This window comes from Armigeres subalbatus, chromosome 3 (genome assembly GCF_024139115.2).
Source record: "Armigeres subalbatus isolate Guangzhou_Male chromosome 3, GZ_Asu_2, whole genome shotgun sequence".
Classification (NCBI taxonomy): domain Eukaryota; kingdom Metazoa; phylum Arthropoda; class Insecta; order Diptera; family Culicidae; genus Armigeres; species Armigeres subalbatus.
This window is the reverse complement of record NC_085141.1, coordinates 333,220,945-333,239,448: the sequence shown is the minus strand read 5'-3', so window position 1 is coordinate 333,239,448 and position 18,504 is coordinate 333,220,945. Positions and strand designations below refer to the sequence as shown.

The following is an 18,504-nucleotide window of genomic DNA, read 5'->3' as shown; positions in this document are numbered from 1 at the left end:
TTGAATTTGGATTAGATTTGGGTTGGATTTGGATTGGATTCGGATTTGGAATGGATTTGAATTGGATTAAGATTGGATTTGGAATGGATCAAAGTTGGATCTGGATAAGATTTACACTCGATTTGGAATTGTATTGAATTTGAATTTGATTTGGATTTGAATTGGTTTTTTATTGTATTTAAATGGATATGGATTAGATTTGGATTGGATGTGGATTAAATGTGGATTGGATTTGGATTGGATGTAGATTGGATTTGATTTCGAATTGAATTCTGTTTGGAATGGATATGAATTAGATTTGGATTGAATTTATATTGGATTTGGATTGTAATGAGATTGGATTTTGGTTGAATTTGGATTGGATTTATTTGGGTTGTAGATCAGATTTGGATTGGATTTGGAATGAGATTGGATTTGAAATGAATTACAATTGGATTTAGGTTGAATATGGTTTGGATTTGGATCAGATTTGTATTGGATTGACATTTGATTTGCATTTGGATTTGATTTCAATTGGATTTGGGTTGTATTTGGATTCGAATTACATTCGATTTGGATTTCGATTTGGATTGAATTTTAATTGGATTTATTTACATTGTTGTTGGATCAGATTTGGATTGGTTTTAGATATTATTTGGATTGGATTGAGTTTGGATTTGAATTGAATTTGGATTGGATTTAGATTGAATTTGGATTGTATTGAGATTGAATTTTGAATTGGATTTATTCAATTTTCAGGGTAAAACTGAGGATGGATGAATAAACATGCATGATGAATAAACAATATGGATTTACTTGGGTTGTAGATCAGTTTTGGATTGGATTTGGATTATATTTGAATTGAATTAAGATTAGATTTGGATTGAATATGGATTGGATTTGGATTATATTTGGATTGTATTTACATTCGATTTGTATTTGATATTAATTGGATTGGGGTTTTATTTGGATTCGATTTGGATTCCGAATTGGATTGAATTTGAATTAGATTTATTTGGATTGTAGTTGGATCAGATTTGGATGGGTTTTGGATATTTTTTGGATTGGATTAAGATGTAATTTGAAATGAATTTGGAATGGATTTGAATTATGATTGATATGTATTTTGATTGGATTGTTTTTAATTGTAGCTGGATAAGATTTGCATTGGGTTTGAGTTAGATTGTGATAGTATTGGACTCCATTGAATTTGCAAAAATCCCTGCAAATTTCATTCAATTCTGAGTGTCTGCCTCTGTTCAAGATTGGAAACTCCATCTTTTTCGGATATCGAGAAAAAGCCAATGACTTCGTAAAATTGGCTGTTCTGTAGTCACCAATTAATTCCGTAAATCCATATCTAATTCCTTGAAGAGATTTGTGGTACAAAATAAGGTTAAAAGTATGAATCAAAATTAGTCTTTCGAGACCCTTCATTGATCAATACACAACCCCCCAATGTTTAGGAATTCATGAGGGAAAACTCGTTGTATGAAAAACGACAATAAAACAAATGTCAGAACACATCGAGATATAGAGATATCTAGATAGGGAGGTTATCGAAATGTAGAAAGCCCAAATGTATGTAGATTGAAGGGACCGAGAAAACCATCGACATTGGGAGAGATATCGAGATATAGAACATCGAGATATAGAGAGTCGACTGTAATAGAAACAGACTTATAGCGACTGAACTAAAAAAGGCCTGTACATTGTGTGGCAGAATAATTCGACTCATATTAAACAAATTATCAGCCCTTACATGTTGTACTTCTGAAGCATCCATCTGTAAAGTCATTTTCCGATCGATGAATCACCGAAAACCCCTCGTTTGTAACCGGAATGCATCAGTCAAATCAAGCGAATTATCCTCCCAAACCCGAAAACAATAGCCCGTTCCCGGCGATGAGCCCGTGAAGAATGATGGTTTCCATCAATGGTTGAACCCACTCAGACTTCCATTATGCCACTCCATTGCTATTGGTTCCCACCTCCATCCACATGCTGCTGCTTGCTGTGTGCAGCAGCAGCACTTTCTGAACAATCGAAGATCTTCCTCCGGGTAGGACCACGAAACCCATCCATCTGGCTGGCATCTGGCTGAGACTGACAAACGGAACAGCCACCGTGACGCCGAAAACACAACTTCACTAAAACCGAAAGCTCTTGCGCCTCATCTCACGCCCCATCCTGCTGCCTTGGGATTGTGTGTGTGTGATTGAGCAATAGGGGGGTTCACCTCAATGTCAGCACCGTAACTCGTCGTCGTCTTATTCCGTCGCCAGCTACGAAGCGTCACGCAGTTGCGGGGAAACGAACGAATCTTATTTATTTCGACGGTCACCCCAGATGATATCTCATTCACAATTAAATTTTGTGAGTTTGTGACGCTTTGTGTTGCCAACGAATATTTTGCAATGTTTTGTCCAACTTATTTATGAATACCCGGCACTGTGGCGATGGAAAGACGACTTGGCTAGCAGCTTTCGATGATGACGGCATAGCTTGCTTGTCGCATCAGCATCACCAGTGGATGCAGAGAGGCGGATCATTCCCCCCAAATCTAACCCCAACGGAATTCTCGTTCCCTCCGAAGTGGCGGCGCCTCGCTGGCTGGTTTGATTCCGAGGCTGCCTGCCTAAAAGGTGCTTTTTCTGCTGGCTCCGGGTTGTTCCGATGTTTTATAGGATAAATGAATGTTAGTATCATGTTCTGTCGTTTTTCCTCACGGGCGTCCTTTCATGGCCTGGTTATTGCGATGATTTCTGCGCGTTGGTCCAGCTTTCCGTCTCCCGGTCCCATCGCAAATCCGGTTCCGGGCAACTAAGTCATGTAGCATTTTACCGCCACCCCACTCAGGAAGTGAAACGAATTGTGAATGGTGAAAGGGGGCAGGCAGCGAAACACTTTGGCATCCAAAGAACTCGTTCTCCGTAGTCGTCTTTGTCGGTCGGGCGGTGCAGCCCTCCGGTCTGATGTGGCATGCGGCGATGTTCTGCATGCAGATTGGCATTTTAAATTAAAATTAAATGCTGTTTTCCCATATTATTTTATATATCTACGGCATTCTGCTGTCCCGTTCGCTCTCGGGTGGCGACATGACAAAGCTTGGGTGGTTCTTTTTGTCGCCCTGCTTCATAGCTTTTAAGCGTTTGTTGATGCTGCATATACATTAGCGGGCTGGCACATTGCAAGCTTAGTCGGCCGGCGAAGATTGATTTATCTTGCAGAGATTGGCATTCGACATTGCTGTGCAGAGAAACGATAAATTCTTGCTGTGATTCCGTTTTCAAAGCGACGTTTTTTGTTTCAATTCAAGATATAAAGATTTTGTTTAGAGGTAGACAGAATAAGAGATACATTTTTAGAGGCAGCTCTCTTGATCTTCGGGAAATTTATTATACACGGACGAGTCGTTCATTTGAAATGATCAAGTAGAAAGTGGAAGTAAAAATTTGAAGCACCAAATCGATGAGAAAAAGTAGACAATGAACCGAGAAAAAAGTTGGAGTTGAACCGTGATCACAGTTAGTCATCCGGAAGTTACGACATTCATTCCAAGTCCTGTCGAAGATTTTCGCAGATGCTATGGAATGAGAAAAGCAAAGATAAAAATCTAGCTTAAATTTTCGAAAGGACCTAAGCCACATTTTTTTTTTCATGAATTAATTTGAGTACTGCAATCATAAGCTTTCATATTGATTTGTTGATTGCAATATTTAAATTAAATCAAGAAAAAAAAAAATACCTAAGTCCTTTTTAAAAGTTAGACGAGAACAGATTAGAATCGTAATAAAAATCAAATCAAAACTCAATCCAAATCCAATCCAAATCCAAATTCAATCCAAATCCAATCCAAATCCAATCCAAATCCAATCCAAATCCAATCCAAATCCAATCCCAATCTAATCCAAATCCTAGTCCAAATCCAAATCAAATCCAAATCCAAATCAAATCCAAATCCAATCCAAATCAATCAAATCAATCCAAATCAATCCAAATCAATCCAAATCCAATCCAAATCAATCCAAATCAATCAATCATCAATCAATCAAATCAATCAAATCAATCCAAATCAATCAAATCAATCCAAATCAATCAAATCAATCCAATCAATCAATCCAAATCCAATCCAAATCAATCCAAATCAATCAAATCAATCAAATCAATCCAAATCAATCCAAATCCAGTCAAATCCAGTCAATCAGTCCAAAGTCAGTCAGATCCAGTCCAGTCAGTCAAATCCAGTCCAGGTCAGTCAGATCCAGTCAAAGTCAGTCCAGGTCAGTCAGATCCAGTCCAGATCCAGTCAGATCCAGTCCAGATCAGTCCAGATCCAGTCCAGATCCAGTCCAGATCGGTCAGATCCAGTCCAGGTCAGTCCAGATCAGTCCAGGTCAGTCAGATCCAGTCCAGGTCAGTCCAGATCCAGTCCAAGATCCAGTCCAGATCGGTCAGATCCAGTCAGGTCAAGTCCAGATCCAGGTCAGTCCAGATCCAGTCCAGATCAGGTCAGGTCAGTCCAGATCAGTCCAGATCCAGTCAGGTCAGTCAGATCCAGTCAGATCAGTCCAGATCCAGTCCAGGTCAGTCCAGGTCCAGTCCAGATCAGTCCGATCCAGTCAGATCAGTCCAGATCCAGTCAGGTCAGTCCAGTCAGTCAGGTCCAGTCAGATCCAGTCCAGGTCAGTCCAGGTCGGTCAGGTCAGTCAGATCCAGTCCAGGTCAGTCAGATCCAGTCCAGGTCGGTCAGGTCCAAGTCAGTCAAGATCCAGTCCAGATCCGGTCAGATCCAGTCAGATCAGTCCAGGTCCAGTCCAGGTCAGTCCAGATCCAGTCCAGATCCAGTCCAGATCCAGGTCAGATCAGTCAGATCCAGTCCAGATCCAGTCCAGGTCAGTCAGATCCAGTCCAGGTCCAGTCCAGATCCAGTCCAGATCAGTCAGGTCAGTCCAGATCCAGTCCAGGTCCAGTCCAGATCGATCAGTCCAGATCCAGTCCAGATCCAGGTCAGTCCAGTCAGTCAGGTCAGTCAGGTCCAGTCCAATCAGTCCAGTCAGATCCAGTCCAGGTCAGTCCAGATCCAGTCCAGATCCAGTCCAGGTCAGTCAAGTCAGTCCAGATCAGGTCAGTCCAGGTCAGTCCAGATCCAGTCCAGATCCAGTCCAGGTCAGTCAGATCGGTCAGGTCAGTCCAGGTCCAGTCCAGGTCAGTCCAGATCAGTCCAGATCCAGTCCAGATCCAGTCCAGATCCAGTCCAGATCAGTCCAGTCGGTCAGTCGATCCAGTCCAGGTCAGTCCAGATCGGTCAGTCAGATCAGTCCAGGTCCAGTCCAGATCCAGTCAGATCCAGTCAGGTCAGTCAGGTCCAGGTCAGTCCAGGTCAGTCAGATCAGTCCAGATCAGTCCAGGTCAGTCAGGTCCAGGTCCAGTCAGTCCAGTCGGTCCAGATCCAGTCGGTCCAGATCAGTCAGATCCAGTCCAGGTCCAGTCAGGTCAGTCCAGATCCAAGTCAGGTCAGGTCGATCGGTCAGATCGGTCAGTCCAGTCAGTCAGGTCAGTCCAAGGTCAGTCCAGGTCAGTCAGATCCAGTCCAGATCCAGTCCAGGTCAGTCAGGTCAGTCCAGATCCAGTCCAGATCCAGTCAGATCAGTCCAGATCCAGTCCAGGTCCAGTCCAGATCCAGTCAGGTCCAGTCCAGATCAGTCCAGATCCAGTCAGATCCAGTCAGAGTCAGTCAAGTCAGTCCAGGTCCAGTCCAGGTCAGTCCAGGTCAGTCCAGATCCAGTCCAAGATCCAGTCCAGATCCAGTCAGGATCAGTCCAGATCAGTCCAGATCCAGTCCAGGTCGATCCAGGTCAGTCCAGATCAGTCCAGGTCCAGTCCAGGTCAGTCCAGGTCCAGTCCAGATCCAGGTCAGATCCAGTCCAGGTCAGTCCAGGTCCAGTCCAAGTCAGTCCAGATCCAGTCAGATCGGTCCAGATCCAGTCAGATCAGTCCAGATCCAGTCCAGGTCCAGTCCAGTCAGTCCAGATCGGTCCAGGTCAGTCCAGATCCAGTCCAGATCCAGTCAGATCCAGTCCAGATCCAGTCCAGGTCAGTCAGGTCAGTCAGATCCAGATCCAGTCCAGATCCAGTCAGATCCAGTCCAGTCAGTCAGATCAGTCCAGATCCAGTCAGAGTCCAGTCCAGATCTCAGTCCAGATCCAGTCCAGATCCAGTCCAGGTCAGTCAGATCCAGTCCAGATCAGTCAGTCGGTCCAGGTCAGTCCAGGTCGGTCAGATCCAGTCCAGATCAGTCCAGATCAGTCAGGTCAGATCAGTCCGATCCAGTCCAGTCCAGTCAGATCAGGTCAGTCCAGGTCCAGTCCAGATCCAGTCCAGGTCAGTCCAGGTCAGTCAGATCAGTCCAGTCAGATCCAGTCCAGATCGGTCCAGATCCAGTCCAGGTCAGTCAGAGTCAGGTCAAGATCCAGATCCAGGTCAGTCCAGATCCAGTCCAGATCGGTCCAGATCCAGTCCAGGTCAGGTCAGTCCAGGTCAGATCCAGTCAGGTCAGTCCAGGTCAGTCCAGATCCAGTCAGGTCAGTCCAGATCCAGTCAGGTCAGTCCAGATCCAGTCCAGATCCAGTCCAGATCCAGTCCAGATCAGTCAGGTCAGTCCAGATCCAGTCCAGATCCAGTCAGATCCAGTCCAGGTCAGTCCAGATCCAGTCAGGTCAGATCAGATCCAGATCCAGTCAGGTCAGTCCAGTCAGTCCAGATCAGTCCAGATCCAGTCCAGATCGGTCAGTCCAGTCAGTCAGTCCAGTCCAGTCAGGTCCAGTCAGTCCAGGTCAGTCAGGTCGGTCAGTCCAGATCCAGTCAGATCAGGTCAGTCCAGGTCAGTCCAGGTCCAGATCCAGTCAGTCGGTCAGATCAGTCCAGATCCAGTCCAGATCAGTCCAGATCCAGTCCAGATCCAGTCCAGATCAGTCAGGTCCAGTCCAGTCAGTCCAAGTCAGTCAGGTCCAGTCCAGGTCAGTCCAGGTCAGTCCAGATCCAGTCCAGATCCAGTCCAGGTCAGTCAGGTCAGTCCAAGTCGGTCAGGTCCAGTCAGATCCAGTCCAGTCAGTCCAGATCAGTCAGGTCAGATCCAGTCAGGTCAGGTCCAGTCCAGGTCAGTCCAGATCGATCCAGTCAGGTCAGTCCAGATCCAGTCAGATCAGTCCAGATCCAGTCCAGATCCAGTCAGATCCAGTCCAGGTCAGTCCAGGTCAGTCCAAGATCGGTCAGATCCAGTCCAGTCCAGTCCAAGATCCAGTCAGATCCAGTCCAGATCCAGTCCAGGTCAGTCCAGGTCAGTCCAGATCCAGTCCAGATCCAGTCCAGGTCCAGTCAGATCCAGTCAGATCAGTCAGATCAGTCCAGATCAGTCAGATCCAGTCCAGATCCAGTCCAGATCAGTCCAGGTCAGTCCAGATCCAGTCCAGGTCAGTCAGATCCAGTCCAGATCCAGTCAAGTCAGTCGGTCAGATCCAGTCCAGGTCAGTCAGGTCCAGATCAGATCCAGTCCAGATCCAGTCCAGATCAGTCCAGGTCAGTCAAGTCAGTCGATCCAGTCCAGGTCAGTCCAGTCCAGATCCAGGTCAGTCCAGTCCAGGTCCAGTCCAGTCCGATCCAGTCCAGGTCAGTCCAGGTCAGTCCAGTCAGGTCAGTCGGTCAGTCCAGTCCAGATCAGTCAGGTCGGTCCAGATCCAGTCCAGGTCCAGTCCAGATCCGGTCAAGTCGGTCAGATCCAGTCCAGATCCGGTCCAGATCCAGTCAAATCCAGTCCAGGTCCAGTCAGATCCAGTCAGGTCAGATCCAGTCCAGATCAGTCCAGTCCAGTCAAGGTCCAGTCAGGTCCAGTCCAGGTCAGTCAGGTCAGGTCAAGATCAGTCCAGGTCAGTCAGTCCAGTCAGGTCAGTCCAGGTCGGTCAGGTCAGTCCAGGTCAGTCAGATCAGTCCAGTCAGTCAGATCAGGTCAGATCCAGGTCAGATCAGTCAGGTCCAGTCAGATCGGTCAGATCAGTCCAGGTCAGTCAGATCCAGTCCAGGTCAGTCAGGTCAGGTCCAGGTCAGTCCAGATCAGTCCAGATCCAGGTCAGATCCAGTCAGGTCAGTCCAGATCCAGTCAGATCCAGTCCAGATCCAGTCCAGGTCGGTCCAGATCCAGTCCAGGTCAGTCAGATCCAGTCAGGTCAGTCGGTCAAATCCAGTCCAGATCCAGTCCAGATCCAGTCAGATCAGTCCAGATCCAGTCCAAGATCAGTCCAGATCCAGTCAGGTCAGTCCAGATCAGTCCAAGTCAGTCAGATCCAGTCAGATCCAGTCAGTCCAGATCAGTCAGATCCAGTCAGTCGATCCAGATCCAGTCAAGTCCAGGTCAGTCAGATCCAGTCCAGGTCAGTCCAGATCCAGTCCAGGTCAGTCCAAGTCCAGTCCAGATCAGTCCAGTCAGTCCAGATCAGATCAGTCCAGATCCAGTCCAGATCCAGTCCAGATCCAGTCCAGATCAGTCAGGTCAGTCCAGATCCAGTCAGGTCAGTCAGGTCAGTCCAGATCCAGTCAAGTCGATCCAGTCCAGTCAGTCCAGATCCGATCCAGTCAGTCCAGTCAGTCAGATCCAGTCCAGATCCAGTCCAGATCCAGTCAGGTCAGTCAGATCCAGTCCAGATCAGTCAAGTCAGTCCAGGTCAGTCCAGATCCAGTCAGTCCAGTCAGATCCAGTCAGTCAGTCCAGTCCAGATCCAGTCAGATCAGTCCAGGTCAGTCCAGATCCAGTCCAGATCCAGTCCAGATCCAGTCCAGATCGGTCCAGATCCTTCAGTCAGTCCAGATCCGAGTCCAGAGTCAGTCCAGATCCAGTCCAGATCCAGTCCAGATCAGTCCAGGTCAGTCCAGGTCAGTCCAGTCAGATCCAGTCAGATCCAGTCCAGATCCAGTCCAGATCAGTCCAGATCCAGTCAGGTCAGTCCAGATCGGTCCAGGTCAGTCCAGGTCAGTCCAGATCCAGGTCAGATCCAGATCAGTCAAGTCAGTCCAGATCCAGTCCAGATCCAGTCCAGATCGGTCAGATCCAGTCCAGGTCAGTCAGGTCCAGTCCAGATCCAGTCCAGTCGATCCAGTCCAGGTCAGTCCAGATCCAGTCAGTCCAGGTCAGATCCAGTCCAGATCAGTCCAGTCAGTCCAGGTCAGTCCAGATCAGTCCAGATCCAGTCCAGGTCAGTCCAGATCCAGTCCAGTCAGTCCAGATCCAGTCAGATCCAGTCCAGATCCAGTCAGATCCAGTCAGGTCAAGATCCAGTCCAGATCCAGTCAGGTCAGTCCAGTCAGTCCAGATCCAGGTCAGTCCAGATCCAGTCCAGGTCAGTCCAGTCAGTCAGTCCAGTCCAAGTCCAGGTCCAGATCAGATCCAGTCCAGGTCAGTCAGTCAGATCAGTCCAGATCCAGTCAGGTCAGTCCAGGTCAGTCCAGATCCAGTCCAGATCCAGTCAGATCCAGTCCAGATCCAGTCAGATCAGTCCAGGTCAGTCAGATCGGTCCAGATCCAGTCCAGATCAGTCCAAGTCCAGTCAGGTCAATCCAGGTCAGTCCAGATCAGTCAGATCCAGTCCAGATCCAGTCAGGTCAGTCCAGATCAGTCCAGATCCAGTCCAGGTCAGTCAAGATCAAGTCAGTCCAGTCGGTCAGATCCAGTCCAGGTCAGTCAGATCCAGGTCAGATCCAGTCCAGATCAGTCAGGTCAGTCCAGATCCAGTCCAGGTCCAGTCCAGGTCAGTCCAGATCCAGTCCAGGTCAGTCCAAATCAGTCCAATCCAGTCAAATCAGTCAAATCAGTCCAGTCGGTCAGATCAGTCCAGGTCAGATCCAGTCAGGTCAATCCAGTCCAAGTCCAGTCCAGATCCAGTCAGTCCAGGTCCAGTCCAGGTCAGTCAGTCCAGTCCAGGTCAGTCCAAGATCAGTCAGTCCAAGTCAGATCAAGATCAGTCAGTCAGTCCAGATCAGTCCAAGATCCAGTCCAGATCCAGTCCGATCGGTCCAGATCCAGTCCAGGTCAGTCCAGGTCAAGTCCAGGTCGGTCCAAGTCGGTCAGGTCCAGTCCAGATCCAGTCCAGTCCAGTCCAGGTCAGTCAGATCCAGTCCAGATCCAGTCCAGATCAGTCCAGATCCAGTCAAATCGATCAGTCCAAGTCAGTCCAGATCCAGTCCAGATCCAGTCAGATCCAGTCAAGTCCAGTCCAGATCAGTCCAGGTCAGTCCAGATCAGTCCAGATCCAGTCCAGGTCAGTCCAGATCCAGTCCAGATCCAGTCCAGGTCAGTCCAGATCCAGTCCAGGTCAGTCCAGATCGGTCAGATCAGTCCAGGTCCAGTCCAGATCCAGTCCAGGTCGATCCAGATCCAGTCAGATCCAGTCCAGATCAGTCCAGATCCAGTCAATCAAGTCAGTCCAGATCCAGTCCATCAATCCAGGTCAGTCCAGTCCAGTCAGTCCAGTCCAGTCCAGATCCAGTCCAGGTCAGTCAGATCCAGTCCAGATCCAGTCCAGATCCAGTCCAGGTCCAGTCCAGATCCAGTCAGGTCGGTCAGGTCAGTCCAGATCCAGTCAGAGTCAGTCCAGGTCATCCAGTCAGGTCAGTCAGAGTCAGTCCAGATCAGTCCAGGTCAGTCCAAGATCGGTCAGGTCAAGTCCAGTCCAAGTCAGTCCAGGTCAGTCCAGGTCCAGTCCGATCAGTCCAGTCCAGTCAGTCCAGATCCAGTCCAGGTCAGTCAAGATCAGTCAGATCAGTCAGGTCAGTCAGATCAGTCAGGTCAGTCAGGTCCAGTCCAAGTCAGTCCAGATCCAGTCCAGGTCCAGTCAGGTCAGTCGATCCAGTCAGATCCAGTCCAGTCAGTCCAGGTCAGTCCAGATCCAGGTCAGTCAAGATCGATCCAGTCCAGATCCAGGTCAGATCCAGTCGATCCAGTCGGTCAGGTCAGATCCAGTCCAGGTCAGTCCAGTCCAGTCAGTCAGATCCAGTCCAAATCCAGTCCAGATCAGTCCAGATCCAGTCAGTCAGTCCAAGTCGATCCAAATCAGTCCAGATCCAGTCAGATCAGTCAGTCAGGTCAGTCCAGATCCAGTCAGGTCAGTCCAGATCCAGTCCAGGTCAGTCCAGATCAGTCCAAGATCCAGTCCAGATCAGTCCAGATCCAGTCAGATCCAGTCCAGATCCAGTCCAGGTCAGTCCAGATCCAGTCAGATCAGTCCAGATCCAGTCCAGATCCAGTCAGATCCAGTCCAGGTCAGTCCAGGTCAGTCAGGTCAGTCCAGGTCAGTCCAGATCCAGTCCAGATCCAGTCCAGGTCAGTCCAGAGTCAGTCAGTCAGGTCAGTCCAGATCCAGTCCAGGTCAGTCCAGATCAGTCAAATCCAGTCCAGGTCAGTCAGTCAGGTCCAGTCAGTCCAAGTCCAGTCCAGTCCGGTCAGATCCAGTCCAAGATCCAGTCAGATCCAGTCAAATCAGTCCAGGTCAGTCCAGGTCAGTCCAGATCAGTCCAGATCCAGGTCAGTCAATCGGTCAGATCAGTCCAGGTCAATCCAATCCAATCAATCAATCAATCAATCAAATCAATCCAAATCAATCAAATCCAATCCAAATCCAATCCAAATCCAATCCAAATCCAATCCAAATCCAATCCAAATCCAATCCAAATTCAAATCCAAATTGTAATTTTCGATTTTTTGTACAAAATATTTCTTTTCATTTTATTTATTTTTGAGCTGCCTTTATTTTGGCAATTGGAGCAAACTTGAGTGATCAGCCGGTAGGGAATCATGCTTTGTTCAATTCTGTGATATTATATCCTGCTAATTAGACTAGAGTTCCGGATGTCTGCGATTAATCTTGAACAATGTTAATAAAAGTGCGAATAATCTTGAGCAATGCTAATGAAAAGATTAATACAAACAAAACAGTAAGGAGCGTATTCAAAGAACAGAAACAATTTAGTTTTGAAATTGCTTTCAAGAACCTCATTTATCAGTCTTGGACAATTTGCTACCATCATCATCAACAACGCTCCGGATGCAAAAAGACAGCGCTAGAAAGTGTCTAGTCAGGCAAATTACAAGCCTTTCATTGCCGCTGTCGTCGTCCGGACATAGCCAGAATAACTGGAAGTAACAGGATTGTAAATATCGCCACCGACCGGACTGGATATTCCTCGACAGCAGCGACGCGATCTTCTGTGGGTGTTGAAAACGAATGCATGTTTTTGCTACTGGATGGTGGCAGTAAAAGAAGCGGCAGAAGTGTGGAACGTTGAACGTCGTAGTCGTCGCGACCACCGACAGACCAACCGACCGCCGCGCCGTGGCACTGTCGTTTTGCTATAAAGTAAATTCTACATATTTGTACTAGCACTCCGGGTGGTGCACAGTGGCCGGAAACCGGAAAATATTTAATTTTTTTGCTACTAAATTTGATATGTTTTTAGATTGATTGTTCGATCTGAAGGTTTCAAAAACAATTACATAATTCCGTCGATTTTTGTTCTCACTTCAGAGTGAGCGATCCAAGATTATACCAGAGCTAATTCGATAAAACAGCTCCACTTATTTTGCAAAGGTTCGATTCGGTGACTCGCCACCGTTCATCGTAGGAACGTGGTGGGTGGTTGACCCAGATTCGGGCGGTTGAGGAACGACAACGGCAGTGGCGAAATGCTGGCTAGTTGCCACGCTACATTCCTCGTCGAAATGGGAAAATTAATGCAGCGAGCAAATTGTTTTGTCCAGCCCGAGTCCAGTCTGAGGCGAGATCGGATTGCCGGTTGGATGGTCGGTCATCGGTGTGAAAAGGAGCTGGCGTTGCTTCAGGGGATTACTGTTAGCGCCTGAACGAGATGCGGAACGAATTCCCAGACGTCGGAAAGTTATGCATCCCGTATTTGTAATCTCCTCCAGTGAGGTCTCCGATACACGCCAATGTTGCCACTGTTCGCCGGGTACACAACGGCAAAAATATTGCTGATGTTCGGGTAATTAGAGGTTTCAGGCGAAGGGTAATATTCCATAATTGAATATGGAATTCAATTAGTTGCAGCACGGTTGCAGGGATTTGGGCATATTCCAGTGGTCGGTGACTCGGTCGGATTGCGTTTTTGCATACCCGGTTTCCGGATTTTCATTATTATAGTTTCTAGAATTTTGCTGGAATAGATCACAATCGAGCTATCAGTTATCACGCTGATGGGTCTTTCACGGAATCCCTAAGCGGTGGTTGGTTACTATCTTCCACAATTGTTTAACTCCGTTCTGTCGATTTCCATTTATTGAAACCGCCCGAGGCAATTGAGCGCTGTCGTTGCGATTCAACTGATGCTGCTCATTTTATTTTTTTCTCATCTTCATCATAGTCATCACCTGTTTCACTGAGGGTAGTGTTGCCAACCATGCAGTCTTCCTACGGATATTCGAGAAATTCAAATAATTTAATTTTCATAATTTCATTGATGACGTCAGGAGATATGGGTTGTGGCTTACGCAGAAGATTCAATGATACACATAAATGATTTATATTATACCACATCTGACAACCTTGGCCCAGGTGAATTCCCACTCGAGCTTCGTCACGCGCAATTTTCCGTATCGCATTTTTTCCATTTTCCCCAACATCGAACAAACCAATCTCAAGTGGCCAATGGCAAATAATAGCATCGACGGAAAACGATGGTGCTTGTTTCCTCCTCGGCTATTGTGTCATTTGCAACAACGAACGAACCGAATGGAGGAGCCTTTTTCTAGGCAGGTGCCTTCTCATACCTGCGCTCGGTTTAATAACGGCTCGAGATGAGGAAGCAAGCAAACGTCCGGATCGTGGCGTAGAAGCTTTTGTGCTCTCTATACAAAACCGGAGAAAGTTGATCCTGGGGCGGCAAGGTACATCGATGGTGGAAGAAGAGCGCCAATTTCCCGTGGGAAGGAAAGCAAAACCTCGGCAATTTAAATTGTGTTTTGTAAAATAATAAATTACGGTCAACAGCGAGCGCAAACCGGCAGCAACGATAGGAGATTGATACGGATATTCACCGGGTTGAGTACCTATCCGAGTCCGAGTCAAAAGCCCTACGAGCTAAACTATTTAGTTGTCGAATGGAGTAGCTGGATGGTATTCGCTGCAGAGGCGCCTCAAACTTATCGGTTTTCATAAGAAATCAAGTAGATGGAAAATTGCATGATTTACAATGAACGCTCTCTAATTCAATGCTGTATAACTCGATGTAAATAGCGGCAACCTTGAAACTTATTTTAAAAGTTTATCTCTCACTGGTATTTTCGATATTGAGCATAGAAGAGTTGCCTTTCGTCGGTTGAATCGAATTATTGCTTAGGGTCTATTTAATTTGACATAACACTATTTGGCATATGAGACCCTCCTTAGCCTAGCGGTAAGATGTGCGGCAATAAAACAAGATCATACTGAGAGTGGCTGGGTTCGATTCTTGGTGCCAGTCTAGGCAATTCTCTGTTTGGAAATTGTTTCCACCATTGCCTTATTCCATACAAACGCATTCTTTCAATGGATGAATTACATCCACCATTGCACTTGTCTGGACAAGTAGTTACTTTAACCCTTTCCCGGCCGCGATTTTTTTCAAAAATTTCAATAGAAAGGAATCATCTTTGAGAAAAATGCTAGAACAAAAGTGATTTGGCGACATGTGCGACGATTGAAATTTTATCGGCGGTGGCGTGATAGATTATTTTCAGCCAGCGGCGGCGGTGTGGTGGCGTTTCGGCGTTGGTGATCTGCGGCGTTGGTGGGCGTGAGCTAATTTTATGCATAAAAAATCTGCGGTTTTATTTGGAAGCTTCCAGCAGTTCCCCCGTAAGAACTTACTACTAAGAATTCCTGCGAAAGTTCCTCCAAGAGTTTCTCTGGAAATTCCTCCAAGAGTTCCTTAGGAATTTCTTCCAGATATAACGCTAAAGTTCCTCCAGCAATTCTCACGGAAATTCCTCCAGAAGTTACTATAGGAATTGCCTCGAAGTTGCTCAAGGCATTCTTCTGGAAGTTCTTCCAGGAATTACTCTGGAAGTTGCTCCAGGAATTCAGCCAGAATTTCTTCCACAGAAATCCCTCCGGAAGTTTCTCATTAGGAGTTCTTCCGGAAAGTTCCTCCACAGGAGCTCCTCAGGAAGGTCCTCCTCAGGAATTCCTCCGGAAGTTCGATCAGCAATTCCTCCCGAAGATCCTTCAGCAATTCTTCTGGAAGTTCTTCCAGGAGTTTCTCCAGGAATTCTTCCAGAAGTTCCTCCACAGGAATTTTTCCGGAAACTCCTCCACAGGAATTCCTCCGGAGATTCCTCCACAGGAATTCCTTCGGAAGTTCCTCCACAAGAATTTCTCCGGAAGTTCCTTCAGGAATTCCTGGAGAATTTCCTCCTGAAGTTCCTCCAAGAATTCTTCCGAAAGTTCCTCAAGGAATTTCTCTAGTAGTTCCTCCAGTTATTCCAGTAGTTCCTACATGAATTTCTCCGAAAGTTTCTCAAAGAAATTTCTCCGGAAGTTCCTCCACGAAAATTCTTCCAGGAACCCCTCCGGTAGATCCTCCAGGAACTCCTTCGAAAGATCCTCCTGCATCTCTTCCGGAGTTCCTTTAGGAATTCCTCCAGAAGTTCCTCCAGGAATTCCTCTGTACGTTATTTCAGGAATTCCTCCGGAAGTTCCTCTAGGATTTCCTCCTCAAGCTCCTTCCAGGAATTTATCCGGCAGTTCTCCAGGAGTTTCTCCGGAAGTTCCTCTAGCAAATCATCCAGAAGTTCCTCCAGCAAATCGTCCGAAAGTTCCTCCAGGAATTTCTCCGGTAGTTCCTCCAAAAGTTCCTACAAGAATTCCTCCGAAAGTTCCTTCAAGAATTTCTTGGAAAGTTCCTGCAAAAATTCCTCCGGAAGTTCCTCCAGGCAAACTGAGTATCGCTTGTCTCGGGTTGAAAAGTTGGCAACAAGATTGTGGTTTTTTTTGTTGCTGACCAAATTTGTCGGATCTTTGTCATTACTTTGTCCGACAAAAACAAAACTTTGTCGTTGGTTCTCTTTTGTCGCTTGTTTTGCATGCGCATTCCAGAAAAATTGATTCCCTGTACATTTTTGTTTTTAAATCTAACCATTTTAAAAAATTAAATAAAAAAAATTAAAGAGTTCCTAATATAATGCCCTAATGCCCTATTCTGAACCAACATCACACCAATTTGTAAATACTTAGAGGCTTCACAAAATGGGTTCTTTGGTAAATCTGGCCTAACATATAGTAAAGAATTGACTGAGACAATATTTATTCATATGATAATTATTTAGAGTATTTTTGAGAGTGGATTAAAACTAAATGTCAAAATTCGACTTATGCTCAAGCCAAAAATTGGTAAATTTATTTTTAGTGCTTTCGTCTGTGTTATTTTAGAGGGATGGAATATTTGTAGTTAAGTATTTTTCCACAATCAACCTGATACAATAAAAGGTTTTGTAGCAGTATAATACACTCTGAATTAGGGGAAGGGTCGTTTAGCCGAAACCCTTTCGGCTGAAAGCAATTTGGCCGAATGCCGCTAGGCTGAACAAACCATTAGGCCGAAGCCCATCTGGCCGAAATTCATTTGGCCGAAAGGGTCATTTGACCGAAAGGTTCATTTGGCTGAAAGGGTCATTTAGTCGAAAGGGTCATTTGGCCGAAAGGGTCGATTGGCCGAGTGGGTCGATTGGCCGAATAGGTCATTTGGCCGAAAGGGTCGTTTAGCCGTATAGTTTATTTGAAAAGTGAGAAATTAGGAATGAGAAGAGAGACGTCTCATTTTCACTCTTTATTTTTCTCTTCTCACTGTAAAAAGTGAGAAGCGCGAAATGAGTAGTGACACGTCTCTCTACCCACTTTGCAATACTCACTTTTCACAGTGAGAAGAGAGAGATGAAGAGTGAGAAGTGAGACGTTTCACTTCTCACTCCTCATTTCTAACTTCTCACTGTAAAAAATATAAAGCGCGAATTGAGTAGTGCGACGTCTCATTACTCACTTCACGCTTCTCTTTTTTGACAGCGAGAAGTGAGTATTGCAAAGTTCGGCTTAATGACTATTTCGGCCTTATGACCATTTCGGCCAAATGACCCTTTCGGCCTAATAACCATTTCGGCAAAATAAACCTATCGGCCATATGACTCTTTTGGCCAAACTACCCTTTCGGCCAAACAACCCTTTCGGCCAAATGACCCTTTCAGCCAAATGGGGAAGGGTCGATTGGCCGAAACCCATCCGGCTGAAAGCCATTTGGCTGAATGCAACTAAGCCGAACGGGTCATTTGGCCGAAAAGGTCATTTGGCCGAAATGGTCGTTTGACCGAAAGGGTCGTTTGACCGAAAGGGTCGTTTGGCCGAAAAAGTCATTTGGGCCGAAAGGGTCATTTGGTCGAAAGGGACATTTCGCCGAACGGGGCATTCGGTCATTTGGCAGGGTCAACGCAGCGCTGACATCACGTCTGAATATCACCTTCTAATTGGGGAGATCTGATTACGCATTTCTCGGATTCAGCGGCAGGATGCAAGACTCGGACGGCGATTCAACAATTGCGCCGACTAAAAGATCCAGCAGTGAAGATATCGTTCGTTGAAGTACGTGGAACTAGGGCAGTAGATGTTCCGGAAGGTGTCAGCGTAGAAGATCAGAGGACGATCATCAAGAATATCTTTATCGAAACGAGCAAGACCAACCCGGGTGAGCTGCGCGGTATTTGGCTCTAGAGAAGGAAGTTAAAAGCTGCTGCAGACGGGACAAGCGAGCGTGGGTGGACTCCCTGGCCGATGAAGGGGAAAAAGCTGCAAGAACTGACGATATTTGCCTCCCTTACGATATCTCACGACGCCTGAGTGGAGCATGCCGGTGAAAGACGCGACAGGTCAGTTACTCACCGACCCAACTGATCAGCTGAAACGTTGGTTCGAGCATTTCGAACAACTTATTCAAGACTCGACGCCCGACCAACCATCAACATCTCGGCATGACCTGCCAAGAGTGCGACGCATTACCCGCGTCAACTCCAAACCTTCATCATTGCAGGAGATTGAAGCAACCATCCGAAGCATGAAATCCAACAAAGCTCCCGGGGTTGATCGTATTTCAGCAGAGATGCTCAAAGCTCACCCCGTACTATTTGCGCAAATGCTGCATCAACTTAGACGCAAGGGAGTTCCGGATAAAATCGTCGGTCTCATCGAAACGCAGTACAAAGCTTTTACGTGCAGAGTCCTGCATAACGGAGCTTTGTCTGCCCCATGCGGAAGGTCGCTGGAGTGAGGCAAGGATGTATTCTATCTCCGCTACTGCTCCTCATCGTAACGACTTCGATTTGGCTGATGATATTGCTCTACTAGTGCAAAGGCGCTCTGATATGCAGAGTAAGATGAAAAACCAGGCCGAACGCTTCTCAACTCATCATCAGCGTCAACAAGACCAAATCGTTGGATGTAAACA

At 46.8% G+C, this 18,504-nt stretch overlaps 1 protein-coding gene across 1 annotated transcript in view; it reads left to right on the top strand.

The window, feature by feature from the left end:
- Positions 1–17,774, top strand: part of LOC134222739 (uncharacterized) — a 65,406-nt gene extending 47,632 nt beyond the window's left edge. Inside the window, exons 2-3 of the mRNA XM_062701903.1 lie at positions 14,028–14,142; positions 17,566–17,774. Coding sequence (XP_062557887.1) covers positions 14,028–14,142; positions 17,566–17,774 — 324 coding nt within the window. The remainder of the gene's footprint in view (positions 1–14,027; positions 14,143–17,565) is intronic.
- The last annotated feature ends 730 nt before the right edge of the window (positions 17,775–18,504 follow it).